The sequence below is a fragment of the Mytilus galloprovincialis genome, chromosome 12 (assembly GCF_965363235.1).
Source record: "Mytilus galloprovincialis chromosome 12, xbMytGall1.hap1.1, whole genome shotgun sequence".
NCBI classification, from domain to species: domain Eukaryota; kingdom Metazoa; phylum Mollusca; class Bivalvia; order Mytilida; family Mytilidae; genus Mytilus; species Mytilus galloprovincialis.
In genome coordinates this window covers 67,442,710-67,459,275 of record NC_134849.1, presented here as the reverse complement: position 1 = coordinate 67,459,275, position 16,566 = coordinate 67,442,710, and the positions used below count along the sequence as shown (strand labels likewise).

The window sequence follows — 16,566 nt, the reverse complement described above, 5'->3', positions numbered from 1 at the left end:
TTTGTTTTCTATGTAGACGTCTTTGTGAACAAAACCTTTGTGGTAGAACTAAGGTTTCGTTCCTTCTTTTTTCTTTCTTTATTTAGTGACGGATACAATTAGAAATATAAATGGGGCATGTGTTAAAGAAACAACAACCCGACCTGATTACAGACAATAGCAGACAATGCTAACAACTGGTTTTAGAATATATGTGTTTAATTCCGATGCAAAGACACTAAAAGTGAATCAATACTATAGCGAAAATATGCAATCTTTAATGACCTGACAACAGTATCGTAACTATATTTCTTCTTGATAAGTATGTTAAAAGGTTTAATTAGGGTTTGAGATGAATACTAACTTTTTTGTGCTTTGTAAAGAATATTACCATAAAAGATTGGATGTGAAATACATGTACCTGAACGTATAATATGTCTGCATGTTCAGTTATATTTACGAATGATGTCCCTGTACCGATGATAAAACTAAGAACATGTTTTGACTAGTTTGTGATATCGAAAACCCTGGTGTAATAACTTTTCAGTATTACATAAATTTCTCTCACAAAAAGCTTATACATTGTTACAAGTTGAGATATATAAACACCATAAGATGGTGACAAGGGAACGTCACCATCTAAAAAATGATAATTAACGATAGGAAATGAATAATCATCTCTTTTATTTTAAATTTTTGTATTAAGCTTCCCGTTAATAATATAGATATTACGATCGAGGAAAGGACAGTGGTCATTGATGGAATTGGCTGTATTTAACGTTATTTCAACAGGATAAGTTTCTTTAGTATACAGACTGAAGTCGCCATTTTTGAGAGCCAATATATCATCCAAATATCTAAAATTATTGTTAAATTTTGTAGCAGATGTTGTTTCGATGGGTCTTTGCAGATTTTGGTCATTAATTATAAGTCATAACAATACAAAAACAGGCCTGCAATAAATGGTGCATAGTAAGTATCCACTGGAATTCCGATAATTTGACGATATACGGAATTTCCAAAGTACTTAAAAATTTGTTTCTTGATGTGGCTCAAAGTGTTTCGCGCTTCTTTTTTTATATAGCTTAGGCCGTTGGTTTTTCCAGTTTGAATGGTGTAACACTAGTTATTTGTAGGTCTCTTCATTGCTTGATATTCTTTGTGAGCCAAGACTCCATAGTATAGAACAGATAGTTCTAATTCAATATATACACACACTTGTACATTAGCTGGTCATTGCAGATACACATATTGCTCACGTGAATTTTCTATGAAACACTGTGTTGAAGGCCGTTCTTTGACCTATAATGGTTTACTTTTATAAATTCTTCTTGGATGAAGAGTTGTCTCAATTGCACTCATACTACATTTTCTTATATCTACTATGATGACTAACAGTTAGATTGGACACTGAATGTTAAATTAAATTCATGGTGATATTTTCACGTGACTCTCACTGATAAGTTCACTGATAAGCTCACTGATGAGATTGGCGTATGACTCATAGAAACTCCACGTGTGCAAAATTTGCCTCTGCAATGACCATCTAATGTACAAGTATGTGTATATGTATTGGATAATAGCTATCTGTCGTATACTATTGACATCTGTTCAAGAAAGAACAACATCAAATAGGGACAATATTCAAAATATTTGTGTTTGTATTCTATATAGATCATATTTATTTGATGCAATTTTCTATTAATTAACAAACATGTAGCTGGCATTTGAAGAAAAAAATACTGCAATTTATTGCATTCCAAAAGTCTGCAGTTCATGCAATTCAGTCACGTACAAAGATTAAATCAAATAATACAATTATTGACATATTACAAAAAATAACTTACTAGGATTAAATGTAGGTACATCATAGAATAAGATAAAGAGCAGGACATGTTGACCAATGAATTGTAACAAGTCTGGGATTTGACATTGTGTCTATACGTGAACAAGGAGAACAATACGTAGAATATTTATTATGGACTGGTCATTTCGATGCCAGCACTGTATGACGATATAAACATTCAAATGTGTTAAATATTTTTCAGTAACATTCTGTACTTTTTTTGTCGGTACCAGGTAATTATATTGTACCGTGGAGTAACCTTCAAACCTACTGCACAACCATGTAATCAGATGAATATAGAGGAAATTGTGTCAATACTCACCTTTACTGATTAACCCTTTAAGTTCATATGAGGTCACCCTCGGGTTTTGCTTGGGTTAATTCCATGCATAAAGGGACAGAACAAAAAAAACGAAGAAAAAAATTACAATTGTCTAGTACACGTCCTAACAGTACAAAAAAATACAAAGACTGAGCAATAATAACCCCACTTTAAACCAAAGGGGATCTCAAATATAAGATGTCTTCTTAAAATCATATTCTAGTTATTTCAATCAAAAATTATTCAATAAGAATTATGCAATTTATAAAATACGAATCTAACTACATAGTTCAGCATCGATATACCAGCTTTTTCTCTGTGTTTACTCCTGTCAGATTAATAAAATACGAAACTAACTACATAGTACAGCATCGATATACATTGACTTCCTCTGTGTTTACTTCTGTCAGATTCATGACAGAAACAACTTACATGAATGCATGTCAGATGAACATGCAAAGTTTTTAATCTCCTGTAGATACCATTCTCAATAACAATGTATCAGTATTGCATTCCTTTGTTTGGTTTTGCATTAACATTGTTTAGTTTTTGTTCATGTTTATACGGAAGTTGGTTATATATAACACAAAGCATTCGTTGGCTACACACAGCATGTAATTCGTCGTATGAGGTGCTAGATTATGTCAAATAATTAATGCTGGTAATACTGTCTACATGATATTCCAATGGCACAAAGCACAACGTGAATACTTGTACAAACTTCAAGTAAAAGAAACATCTATACAATTGTACGATCAAGATATAAAAACTAAAATTGTCCTTATACTTTTTCCAATTGAATAATTGAAGAAAAACATGTATCTTTGGTCTCTCTTGTTCAATCTTTATTTTTGGTTAATGTCTTGCTTTTTCTGCGTTTTTCATTTTGTTTTCTGATTGTTTTAAATTAAAAAAAAAGAATAATTGAATGTAACAACTTATATTTGGTACACACAGGGACTACAATAAACGTTAAAAAAAAGTCTTAAGACATTACATACACGACTGAAAGAAAATATGAACAATCCAGAAAAGAGCTAACAGTACAACAACAAAACAGATCAAATGAAATTTCAGTATAATTGTGTTGGCAGAAGAATGTGTTAACATATTTTCGTCAAAAAATTAATATTCCCGCTCTTTTTGTGCCGTGTCATGGGTTTCTTGTGAGAACGAGAATTTGACATTTGAGATACAATGAATTGGAATTTATGTTGTATGGAATATTCTGATGAGAACGGATAATAATGCAGTGTTTTGATATGAAGACCTTGACCCATTTGGAGGAAATTGAGGTCAAGGTCAAAGGTCAAGGTCGTGTTCACAATTTTGAATTTTGCTTGTTATCTTTATTCAAAAGAAACAGTAACAGTTAATGATAAGATGTGCTTGCCAAATAACTGTAACAAAAGATAAAGACAACAGTAGTATACCGCTGTTCAAAACTCGTAATTCTATGGACAAAAAAACCAAAATCGGGGTATCAAACTAAAACGGAGGGAAACGCATTTAATATAAGAGAAGAACAACGACACAACATTAACATTTAACACACACAGAAACGGACTAAGCATCAGACAAAATCCGATGAGAATAACAAATATAACATCAAAACGAAATACATGAATTTGCGATAGAAAAGTACCGTGACACGTCTTATAGTAATATGAATTCACATTCAAATATAAGAGAAAATAAACGACACAACGGAAAGATAACGTTAAAATGTAACACACACAGAAACGAACTATAATATAACCATGGCAATATTCCTGACTTGGTACAGGACATTTTTAAAGAAAAAAAATGGTGGGTTAAATCTGGTTTTGTGGCATGCCAAACCTCGCACTTAAATGGCAATGTTAAATATATAATATTAAAATGACAACATTATATTACAGGACTACAATACAAATAAATAGGAGAACATATTAAACAAAGAAACACATGAATAATAGCTAACAAAAGGCATCAGGTTTAAAATTCAATACGCCAGAAACGCGTCTCGTCCAAACAAGACTCACCAGTGACGCCCAGATATAAAAGTTCGAAATTAAAAAAAAGTACAAACTTGTACAACACTGAGGATCCAAAGTTTAAAAAAGCCAAATACGGCTATGGTTTTCTGATTGGGATGAGAACATCTTTATTATTTATATACAATATATGCTATTGCAACAGTAAATTTTATCAAATGAATTTAAAAGATATACATGATAAAACTGAAGTATAAACTAATTACAGAAAACAAAACCCGGATACATAACAAAGACCAACACAAAATATAGACACACCCGACTCATTCAAGGCCTCAACGCAAAAAATGAAACAAGTGACGTCACATACGAAGTGGTGAAAAGGCACAAAAATTACGTCATATTTGAAATTCTGAAACAGCACAAAAATGACGTCACATTTGAATGACTAAAACTATATCTCAAAAGTAAGATAGGATTAGGATTGATTTAAGATTATATTTGAACTAAATACTGATATTACATTTAATAACAATGTACATTGCAAAACTTATTACTAGTAATAGTAAACAGAGGTAGCAATTAACTATATTATAAAGATATGTCCGGTTTGTTTTGAATCTATCTTCAAACGTAAAACATCGTTCAGATTACGTTGAACAAAATCAAATCTAATAAATGAAGGCGGTGATTAATTTTCTTTACCATACTGCATGATATACTAGAAAAGACGTCAACACATTTGACAAAATCCGATGCGAAATACAAATATAACATCAAACTAAATACATGAATATGGGAAAAATAATTACCGAAACACGTCTCATATTAATGCGAATTCACACTCAGCAAAACAGTCACAATCGGGAACAAGTTACGTTCGGTAATTAAAAGATTAGACGAGGTAATGACAAAGCACAATGTACCATCTGGTAAAAATGTCTTTAGCTAGTTTGGTCAAAGACACATCGTATGGATCAATCAATTCGCAATGGTGTTCATAAAATTTACGGAGTGTCAATTTTAATCTGTCCTCCTCATAACTTTGTTGGAGCAGTTTCTGTATATGAATTCCGTATAGTGTGACCAAGCACGAGAATAACGTATGAATTGTGATATGTAAACACCATACGATGGGGGCAGAGGGTATGTTACCGCTGAGAAATGGGAAATTGATAATTTGGAAGTTGAAATCGTCCCGTTTATAATAGATTTTCGTGTGAAGTCGTACATCTGCGTCTATATTGAGGAAAAGATCAAGGTATGAAGCAGTCCTTCTAGTATCAGTAGTATCCTTAATTTCGAGTTCGCTTGGATATATGAGATGTAAGTATTGGCTGAAATATTGATTATTAAATGATATAACATCATCAATATATCGGAAAGTAAAATTAAAGAATTTCGCAAGGTGCTGTTTCTTTATGTCTTTTTGAAGGTTCTGAATGAATTCTGCTTCATACGAGTACAAAAACAAATCGACCAGCAGGTGTGCACAATTAGTACCCATTGGAATACCGACTGTCTGTTGAAATATAAATCCTCCAATCTCAACGAATATATTGTCGATCAAAAGGGCGCAACTTCAACCCTTTTAAGTCAAAGTGTTTTGATCAACCATTAAAGGAGTTTTCTCCCCTTATGTATTAAAAATCAGTATTACTCCACAACCATACCAGTGATTGACCTGGGTTTTTTCGACTTAAGTCCTCTGATCTATGACATTGAAATAGAGATCAAGGTCACATGCCAATTTGACGTTCTACATTTTGACCTGTGCAGAAAATTCTTACTGGTTCATTAATATCAAACAGTTGTGTCTTTTGCATTGGTTTGTAGACATTTCATCATTTATCAGGTCAACCTGAAATGACCGTTGTTTAACCGGAAGTAGTATATTTCAGACTAATCCTCTGAAAAAGTCCTTACACTGTATATTTTTTAATTTGTTAGGAGTGACATTGGAAAGACTTCTAATCGTTCTCTAAAGAATTGGTATTTATTTTTTTCCCTCTAAGATGCTTTTTTGGACAATGATGTCGTACTATCCTGTGTAGCCAAAATCTCATCATTATAGGAGCACCCCTTTTTCTTGTTATCTGTATTTCGTTGAAACCGTAAAAGATTTAAAAAAAATGTTTTTGTCAAACTGTTTATTTACTCTTAAGAATGTTCTGGTTTAGTATAACTGATGTCATCGGATGACATCTCATGGAAACTATTGCCCTTTGTCAATTTGACGTTCTAGATTTTAACCTCTGCTAAAAATTGTTACTGTTCATTATAAAACAAGTAAGTCTTCTGCATTTAAATGTAGACATTTCATCATTTACACCACCGGGTCGATGCCACTGCTGGTGGACGTTTCGTCCCCGAGGTTATCACAAGCCCAGTAGTCAACACGGTGTTGATATGAATATCAATAATGTGATTATTTTTATAAAATGCCTGATTATAAAACTTAAAATTTTTCGAAAAACTAAGGATTTTCTTATCCAAGACATAGATGACCTTAGCCGTATTTGGTACAACTTTTTTGAATTTGGGATTCTCAATGCTCTTCAACTTTATACTTGTTTAGTTTTATAAATATTTTGATATGAGCGTCACTGATGAGTCTTATGTAGACGAAACGCGCGTCTGGCGTACTAAATTATAATCCTGGCACCTTTGATAACTATCTGGTCAACCGGAATTCACCATATTTTGACCAGAAGTAGACTATTTTCATTGTTATTAATAAATGTTATATAAGTTTTACAAATCTAATCTCTAATTATATCCTAATTATATCCTATTTTGGGGGAAATATTTATAAATTAGAATGTGATGATATAGTCATTTTACAAAAAAATAGTGCTTGCAGAAGTATAATATATTCAAAATAGTGAGCTCGAGGATGTTCTGATCCTAGGCAGAAAACCCTAGCCGTAGTATACACACTTTGGGAACTTTTGGACCTCGATGCTCTCCAACTTTGTAATTGTTTTGGCTTTCGAACATTTTGTTTATTTGAGCGTCACTGGTTGATTCATCTTGTGTGGCCGAATCGCACGTCTGGCGTATTAAATAATAAACCTGGTACATTTTGTTAGCTAATATGCGGGTGTTTCTCTGTCCTATATGTTCTCTCATTTATTTGTATTGAAGTCATGTCATGAAATGTTGTCATTTTAATGTTATATTTAACATTGCCATAAAAGCGGGAGGTCTTGTATGCCACGAAATCAGGTTCAATCCACCATTTTTCTTTAAATGTCCTAGCTGTACCAAGTCAGGAATATGGCCATTGTTATATTGTTCGCTTCTGTGTGTGTTACATCTTAATGGTGTGTTTCTGTTGTGTCGTAATTCTTATCTTATATATTTGATGTGTTTACCTTAGTTTTAGTTTGTAACCCGGAATTTGTTTTTTTTTCTCAATCAATTGATGAATTTCAAACAGCGGTATACTACTGTTGCCTTTATTTATTTAGCATAGTATATCTCTTTTTAGCGTTATTAAGTGATTTTCCAAAATTAATTCCTAATGATTATTATGCTATTACCATTGTTGAATTACATTAGAATTGGGATGAATAAAATATACAAAAATCAATTTACTCCCGACATATTTTCATATACCTGTCCAAAAACAATTGGTTATTTCTTAAAAAAAAATATACATAAATAGCAAGAGATTGTCTATTTATAAAATAACTTCGACTTTCATCCTTGAAAATCATAACGTTTCCGCTGCGTGCTTGTTGCCAAGCCTTCTATCAGTTATGAAGAAAAGGAGGTTAAGGGCGTCATAAATTAGTTTTAACACAACGCAACAGATAAAAAGATCTTAATTATATCAGGTCAACATACAATCGTCAACAAACGACATATTTACCATATAACAAGCTTTACCGTAAAATATGTAAATTAATCAAATTTTCAAATCTTCAACGGATCATTCTATACTCGCAAATACTTGAGCGAATAAAAAATATTTTTACTAAAATTCAGAATATTTAAGATGTTTAACGGTCAATAAGACCACGCCAATATTTAATCAGACCCTCTAGTCTTCATTACATGGAATGGTTGAGATATAATATAAAGTAATCGAACCCTTAATATTCCATTAAGCCTAAGGTAATAAAAACTCTTAAGGTTTGTATAACAAGATGTTTTAAAAGAGGGGTGAAATATACCAGAGGGACAGCCAAACTAATAGATCGAAAATATCCCATGGCTAAAAACGAAAAAGACAAATGATAATACATATGACACAACATACAAACTAAAGACTAACAAACACGAACCCCAACAAAAACTATGGGTGATCTCAGGTGTTCCAGAAGGGTAAGCAGATCCTGCTCCACGTGTGGCACCCGTCGTGTTGCTAATGATATTAAAAACCCGGTAAATAGTCCAATTCGGTAGGTCACATTCATGAAAAGGGAAGGGGATTGCAGTTACGACGTAAGGAACATATCCGATATTATCTGTCAAACGGTTATTCCATAACGGTCAACCAACTCGTGATGACGTTCGTAAAATTTACGAAAGGATGATTTTAACTTCACCATTTGGAATTCTTAGTTTAATAGCTTCCTTGTGACCAGCAACCCTCTATCAAGGAAATCATGATATGAAATACAAGCACAGGAATATTGTATCAAATCAATTGATCTTGACTTTGATAATAAACACCCATATACATGATATACAATTGTTACTTTACATAAAGAAGAACATAGAACTTCTGTCTAAAAAATCTTCTTATTTTTATATTTTGGAAATCATGAATGAGAGTCAATCAATATGTATAAATAGGGAAACCAAGGTCACTTTGTTCGGCATTGATATGTTGAGTTCGGGTTTTATGTTCATTTTCATATATGTAAGAGTATGATTTATGTAGGTCACTGTAGCTGTGTAACATTTAAACAACACATCAAAATTAAGCTAGTCATTCACTTGAGGTATATGAAACATCGGCAGAAATAGTATGATTGATCTTTTCAACGGAGACAAACACCGTTCAGCACCGTTGAACACCCTAATTCATATCAAAGTTCTAAAAGTCCCGATATTTCAAAAGTAGACCAAATGAAGACCTATTGGTAACCTTCTGCTGTTGTCTGTTCTATGGTCGGGTTGTTGTCTCTTTGAAACATTCCCCATTTTCATTCTCAATTTCAATACAAACAAGAAAAAACTGACGCCTTGATTTATTTACATTGCAGCAAAGAAAAACTAAAAGAAACAAAGTACCCACCATACACTATTTGCAGTTACTGAAAACTGTTATTTGACACATTCCCCATTTCCATTCTCAATTTTAATTCAAACAAGAAAAAAACTGACGACCTGATTTATTTGCATTGCAGCAAAAGAAAAAACTTAAAGAAACAAAGTACCCACCATACACAATTTGCAGTAACTGAAAACTATTACTAATCCAAATCAACTAAAGCAATCATGTAACAAAGAACAAAATAACTATTAGTACATGACACTGAAACATTTTATGTACCAGCTTTGAAACGGTATTTCAGGGACGCATCGACTTGTCTATTTTTTAAGTCTATAAGTCTTTTGTTGTAACAGCTCCAATGTTAAAGGAGTATGTGAGTGGAGAGCGCCATTACATGTAAATTCCAGTAATCTAGAGATGGAATGCTGTATAATTGGGTTTCGTGAAATTGTTTAGCATAAGTAAATCAAGTATACTCCTCTTGAAAATATATAAGAAAGCAATGACTAAGACATTTTTTAGCCTGAAAGATTTTTCTCTTTATTATTTGATGTTATAAGTCTTCATTTCAAACATCAGTAACCTGTAAAATAAAAAACAAAATCTAAATTCCTGAAATCATGTTAATATTGAGCGAGGCTGTTTTCATGCAGTGTTCGTGCAACATTAACTTCACAAACAAAGGCTATCATGATGAAAATAACACAACATTTGTTCTTTTGTAATTGATTTGAGTTTCTCAATTTAACTCGGACAACCTTATCATGCTCTTGGTAGTTGAAAATGATTATAAAATTAAACGATCGAAAAAGCTCATGGTAAAAATAAGCAAAGTAACAAAAAAAAAATCAAAAATGAAAAAAAAAATGTCAAAATATCAAATTCCAAGTTACACAGTTATTTTAATTTCATGTTTATATCATGAATTCTTTCGAATGGAATAACATTCTCAAAGTGATGCATGTTGAGTTATAACAAAAATGTAGCTAACGTAAACATGTTAAATATATTGATAACAAAATGGATAACAGCACAAAAGAGCCAAAGACAAAATAGATACAGTTAACACAGTCCAAATAAAAAATAAAAACAGGAATAGCAGAACAAAACTAAGCTAAACAAAAGATACACAGAAATCAAATAAATACGACATATACTAATTTATCTTACATTTGTTTTTGTAATATCGTTCAAATATGAAAATAAGAATTGTATTTAATAAGTGAATTATCATTTAAAATACATTATATCCCATATTATCAGTGAAATAATTCTTTTTATTCAAATTGAAATAGACATTAAAATTTTCTCTAATTACGGTCTACTTTTTTTAAGAAATGGACGTCGTATAATATAGCAATACGTATTCTTAGCTATCCATAATGTTAAGATTTTTTTTTTTACTTAAACTTGAAATTTATGAGTTTTTGTTTACTTTTGATACAATCAATACTTACAGATATGACTTTCACATACATAATAGTATGATTTAGTGCAAGGATAGTCTAGCCAAGTATTGGTGCCACCATACATCAATCCGCAGTTATTGGCTGTACCTTTACTTCCCCATCCACTATACCATGGTTTATATTTTGCCAATGTCTGGTCATAACTCCAACGGTATTCTCCTTCCTTTAAGTCAGTCAGTCCCATCCAGTAACTATTGTTTACTAAAATTAAATCATACATATATGTCAATAAAATGACATCATATTTATGTTTGTCTTTAACAAAATCTATTCAGTGAAGTCTTCAATCACAATGTCGTACATTTCGTTATTTATAAAAAAAGAAGCCTTCTGTTCAAACTGCGATCGAAATAAAAGAACAAACTTATCATATATTGAACGAAGTGTTTAATCATATCGTGTACATGATGTTTCTTTCAAAACAGTTTGAGATACGTTTGCAAGAATCGTTCAAACATTACAATTTGAAAGCCATGAATGTAAAACAATAATTATAATTTCAAAGAGCTATTACGAGAAAATGGAACCGAAAAAGATAAGCCACATTTATATAAGAATTACTTTCTCTAAGAGAGCTGAGACCTTAGGTTCTTACAAATCCAAATTCCTGAATTTTTCGATAATTCTATTGGCAATTGACAATTTTCTTTTGATAACGCTTTCAAAAGTTCATGCACATCGTCTTTTTTATGTTCATCTATTGTTTTCTTAATCAAAGGTCGTATTTTACCTGTTCTATTATCCGTTATCCATTTGTTTTCTGCCTCGTCATCTATTTTTGCTAAATGTCCTCCAATCTGCCTGCATCGTTGCTTAAAATGCAATGATAATAGAAATTAAAAAAATATAAAATGTAATATGACAAAGCAAACGATCTGTTATAGAACACTATCGGTTGATGTCGATTCAAGTCTGGGATTCTAACTGCTGGCTTAAAACAGATGTGAAGAAACGGTTGAATGAGGATCCGAAGCAATATACAACCCATGTTATCAGTTCTTCTTTACTTCATTAACGATAGTCACGTATTTCAAAATGTGTTTTTGAAGATTATATTGTTTTTGTTATTGGACCAAAAGTTGTGCATACATCTATATAAAATCTTACCTCAGACTTAAACCAGGTAAGCACTTCGCTTCCAAAGTAGTAACAATGTCCGTTGTATTTTCGCCATTGTTTTTCTTAATAGAAATAAAGGCATTCTAAATTATATCATTATTTATTAAGAGTATCATACTGCATATGAAGGTATTATATATATTTTTAATAATGATTAAATATACATGAAAATTGTAAGTGTGATCATGAATGATGCTACTTGAGTTGATCAGTATACATTATTTCAATCAAATAAAGGCAACAGTAGTATACCGCTGTTCAAAACTCATATATCCATGTACAAAATACAAAATCGGGGTAACGAACTAAAAGTGAGGAAAACGCATTAAATATAAGAGGAGAACAACGACACAACATTAAAATGTAACACACACAGAAACGGACTAAGCATTAGACCAAATCCTATGAGAATAACAAATATAACATCAAAACCAAATACATGAATTTATTATAGATACGTACCGTGACACATCTTATAGTAATGTGAATTCAAACTCAAAAATAAGAGAAAACAAACGACACAACGGAAACACAACGTTAAAATGTAACACACACAGAAACGAGCTATAATATAACAATGGCCTTATTCCTGACTTGGTACAGGACATTTTTAAAGGAAAAAATGGTGGGTTGAACCTGGTTTTGTGGCATGCCAAAACACGCTGTTAAACAACTGTCCACACATACACAAACTTCAATTACGTTCTTTAATGGCCTTAAGCTTTTAAAATAAGTATTTGAACATCACTAAGTACTAAATGAACTCATCAAGGACAAAGACGCGTGTGGCGTACACATTATAGTTTTGTCATATCTGATGAGTTTTTAAAGATCTGATGAATAAATTGTTTAAAAATCAAATACAAATTGAATCCGAAAAAGAAATTGTAGGGACACATTTGCTTTAACAATAGTTTATTCATTGTTTGGCGTATTGATGTAGTAAGAACTTATTATATGATACAAAGGTCATTCCATTTTCAATTTTCCGAGGAGTTTTGTTATTTTACTTTTATTTTAATAATAAAGATTCGATAATTCTGTACGCTTTAGTTTAATACGGTACCAATTTTCTTGCACCAGATTTTAAAATATGCTAAATATAGCCTGCAACAGTTTAATAAATGAAATGATAAGAAACAATTTCAATGATCAATAAATGAAGTAGTGTTTTTAAATCTCAAAATACACCAATACTTTTATTTACTCACTTTGAAAATCTGAAACTAAAGATCCCATGCCCTCATCTAATTTCTTTATTCTATTTTTCATGTCCGTTTGCAAATAACCCATTTGGTCATCTAGTTTCTTCATTTTATTTTTCATATCGGTTTGTAAACGTGTAACTCTGTTATTAATGGAAGTTTGTAAATCTGTCAATGCTTTTCTGGTAGCATCAAATTTCGTCTTTGAGTCGTTGGACAGGCATGGTAGCGCAATCACATCTTTAAATACCATTCCGATTATACACAGAATAATCATTGATAGGAATCCCATTTTGTTTAAACAGATGCTAAATAAAGAGTATCATTTTGGTGGTTAGAAGTTTGGTGTATATAGACTAACCCAATTTGGAATGATTTAGCATAAATGATATACCGTATATATCGGACTATTTTCCACTGTGTTTATTTTTTTGCTTTGTTCTCGACAACTATAGCCACGCGAAAATTTGACTGGCGTACATTTCCCTACCTATTCATAGATTTACAACTGTTCTGATTCAACATATTAAGCTGCTAATTATCGAGATTACTTGAAATTTATATGAACACTAATTATGCTCATTTAATCATAAAGGTGAAATAACATTTGTATATCTTTTGTGATGATTGGTAGATCAAAATAATGTGTAAGAATTAGATTAAAGCAAATTATATTTTAACTGATATTCAAACTAATATGCTTTCAAAATGATGTTTTATACTAGCACCACCTTGATTAAAAACTTCAGTTTTTACCACATGCATGATGGCACATGATTAGAATGATTATTGAAAGGGCTCTGAATATGTGTATATCAATTTGTAGTACACGTAGATATATGTAATCAATTATCTATCAATTTATTACATTTATATTTTATTCGAAATATTTAACAATACAATACGTTTTTTTCTCGGGTGTATTTTCCCATTCAGCGAAAATTGTACACAGTGAAAGTTTAACATGCACATTTTGTCATTAAATCGCGTAACAAAGACGACGAAATGGAAACCCGAATTACGGTGTGAACTGTACATTGAGTGACACTAAACAAGTTTAAGTTCAATAATGGTTATAACCGTAACACCAGACATAACATATAATATTTTCTATTGCCAATTTATAGTTATTGTTCTACACTTGTTGAATCTGTCCACTATGAAAGTTGTGCATTTTACAATTAAAAATACAGTGTACATTTAAGCAACAGTAGTTTATTGATAAATTTTGTAATCTTGTCTTTCATATTCCCTTATGTGCTTTTTCAGTACGCCTTGTTGTGATTCTTTGTTAACATAATTGTTTGTGTTTATGTTGATTCGGATTATAACACAATGTTTAATGCTGTATCTCTACATGTTCTTTTGACAACTATGTATGTTCGTTTTGTTCCCACTTCGTATATGTCGCTGTCACTAAAGCATACCTTTGAGAGGTTTAGATAGCTTTTAAACCGGGTTTACTCTACTATTTTCTACATATAAAAATACCAGTACCAAGTCAGGAATTTGACAAATGCTATCCACTTATTTTCTGTATTCGAGCTTTTGATTTTGCTGTTTGATTACGGACTTTCCGTTTACAATTTTCCTCGGAGCTCGATATTTCACTATTTACAGTAACTGTTGTTTAAACCGAATGCAATGATTACGAAAATTCCAAACAAATCAGATTGTTTGGAAAAGAATACGTTATAATGTACTTCAAACCAAAACATAAATTTTAACGGACAAAATTAATTCAAAAACTCTAGTAGGCATTCTTAGTTAATACCAAAGATAAAAATATATGTGAAAATTATTTTTAACTAGAAAACATTGTGAATTGAATGGAGAGTTGTCTCATTGGCACTCATACCAGATCGTCTTATTTATATTACATGTACATTTTGTTTGTATCTGCCACATAAGCACATAACTTCTTTTATAAACATTAAAAAATAATATTTGATATAAAACCTACCGGATATCTTGACAGTTCAGTACGTCTCTGCAAATTTTCTGTATTCCAATTTACAATGCAAACAGAAGAATATAAAGACCCTTCCTTCAACACTTCTAGGAAAAAAATCGATGATTTAACATCTGTCGACTCTACATGTATCACACCATCAGTATTGTATGTCATACGATTCTCAGAAATGTTTCGGGAAGTAAAAGTTTTGTAACCAATATTTATCTTTGCTGTTTCATTTCAAGTATATATTCAAAATATAAGTATGCACATAGTTTTGTTTGTTTCATACCAGAAACGTCAAAAAGTTTTTTTTATTAAAGAAGGTTGCTGTTTTATCAAGCGAAAATATGTAATCAGAACATACCAACCGACAGCATTTAACAAAGTTTATTGAGGGGCTTCCACCGTCTCATTTAAAGACGTATACCTTTAATTTGACATACACAGTCATCTCAATACCAGAATCTATAAAAAACGAGACGATTTTAATTTTGAAATTATGAATTTCCCCAAACTTAGTAGCAATATACCAACGTCACCTGCGAATGGGATATACATTTTCAACTTATTCGATTGTCACGAGATTGCAGCTCCTACTCAGACTTCGTAAAACATCCCCAGTTTCTGAGCAAAAAATTGATGAACCAGGAGGTATGTCAAAGAACGTTTTGTCCTTTTTCTAAAAGAAGTTCATCGTAAGGTACCAAGAACGTGTTGATAAATATTCCGTATCAACTTCACAAATAATACATGATGGTATTTGTGTATAGATTCTGCGTAACTTGTTTATCATTATTTTATATATCTCCCTGTATGACGTTTACATTCGGACGTCAAACACGCGATTCTACACTAGAATTGATGTAAACCGTGTCACTCAGTCACATAACTTCAACTATTTCAATCCTTTATGGGTTGATTTAAAATACATATATAAGTAAGTAATCATAAATTTGATTATGATTTTTTGTGCTTCTTTGTTAAATATTTGTTTGTTTTTGTTTTAATTGAGATTGTGACACGGCGATGACAACTGTATCCTCCCCCTTTTTTGACAATTTTACCTGTTCTGTCTGTTTTGTTCGCTCATCGGAGGGAATATAATAGATAATGATGCGACTGTCCTACAACTGACATGTTAAGCACTATAAAACCAAGTTCAATTCAACATTTTCTACATTTAAAAATGCATGTTCCAAGTCAGGAATATGACAGTCGTTGTCCATACGTTTGATGTGTTTTGTTATTTTATTTTGCCGTTTTATTAGGGATTTTCCGTTTTTTATTTGCTTCAGAGTTCAATATTTTTTGTTTTTTTACTTTTTATGATGAAGAAAGTGGTGAATTAATGCTGGTGTTACAGCTAGCTAAACCTGTCACTTGTATGTCAGTCACATAAAACTGTGAGAACAAATAAAAAAATATAATAAGTAAAAATGTCAAAAAAGGGGTACATCAGTATA

The 16,566-nt window shown here is 31.6% G+C and overlaps 1 protein-coding gene across 1 annotated transcript; it reads right to left on the bottom strand.

The window, feature by feature from the left end:
• Positions 1-9,867: 9,867 nt before the first annotated feature.
• On the bottom strand, positions 9,868-15,229 carry LOC143053487 (perlucin-like protein). Its single transcript, XM_076226293.1, has 6 exons — positions 15,110-15,229; positions 13,153-13,454; positions 11,930-12,003; positions 11,553-11,634; positions 10,811-11,023; positions 9,868-9,936 (listed from the first exon to the last, which is right to left on the bottom strand). The coding sequence occupies exons 2-6, from the start codon at positions 13,436-13,438 to the stop codon at positions 9,929-9,931; spliced, it is 663 nt and encodes a 220-aa protein (XP_076082408.1). The 5' UTR covers positions 13,439-13,454; positions 15,110-15,229; the 3' UTR covers positions 9,868-9,928.
• Positions 15,230-16,566: the final 1,337 nt, after the last annotated feature.

Excerpts from the sequence above, each read along its gene's own strand:
- LOC143053487 (XM_076226293.1), bottom strand. The coding sequence starts at position 13,438 with ATGGGATTCCTATCAATGATTATTCTGTGTATAATCGGAATGGTATTT. Across the intron at positions 11,635-11,929 it reads TTACCTGGTTTAAGTCTGAG|CAACGATGCAGGCAGATTGG; the intron begins GTAAGATTTTAT and ends TTGCATTTTAAG. Across the intron at positions 11,024-11,552 it reads GATAACGGATAATAGAACAG|TAAACAATAGTTACTGGATG; the intron begins GTAAAATACGAC and ends ATTTAATTTTAG.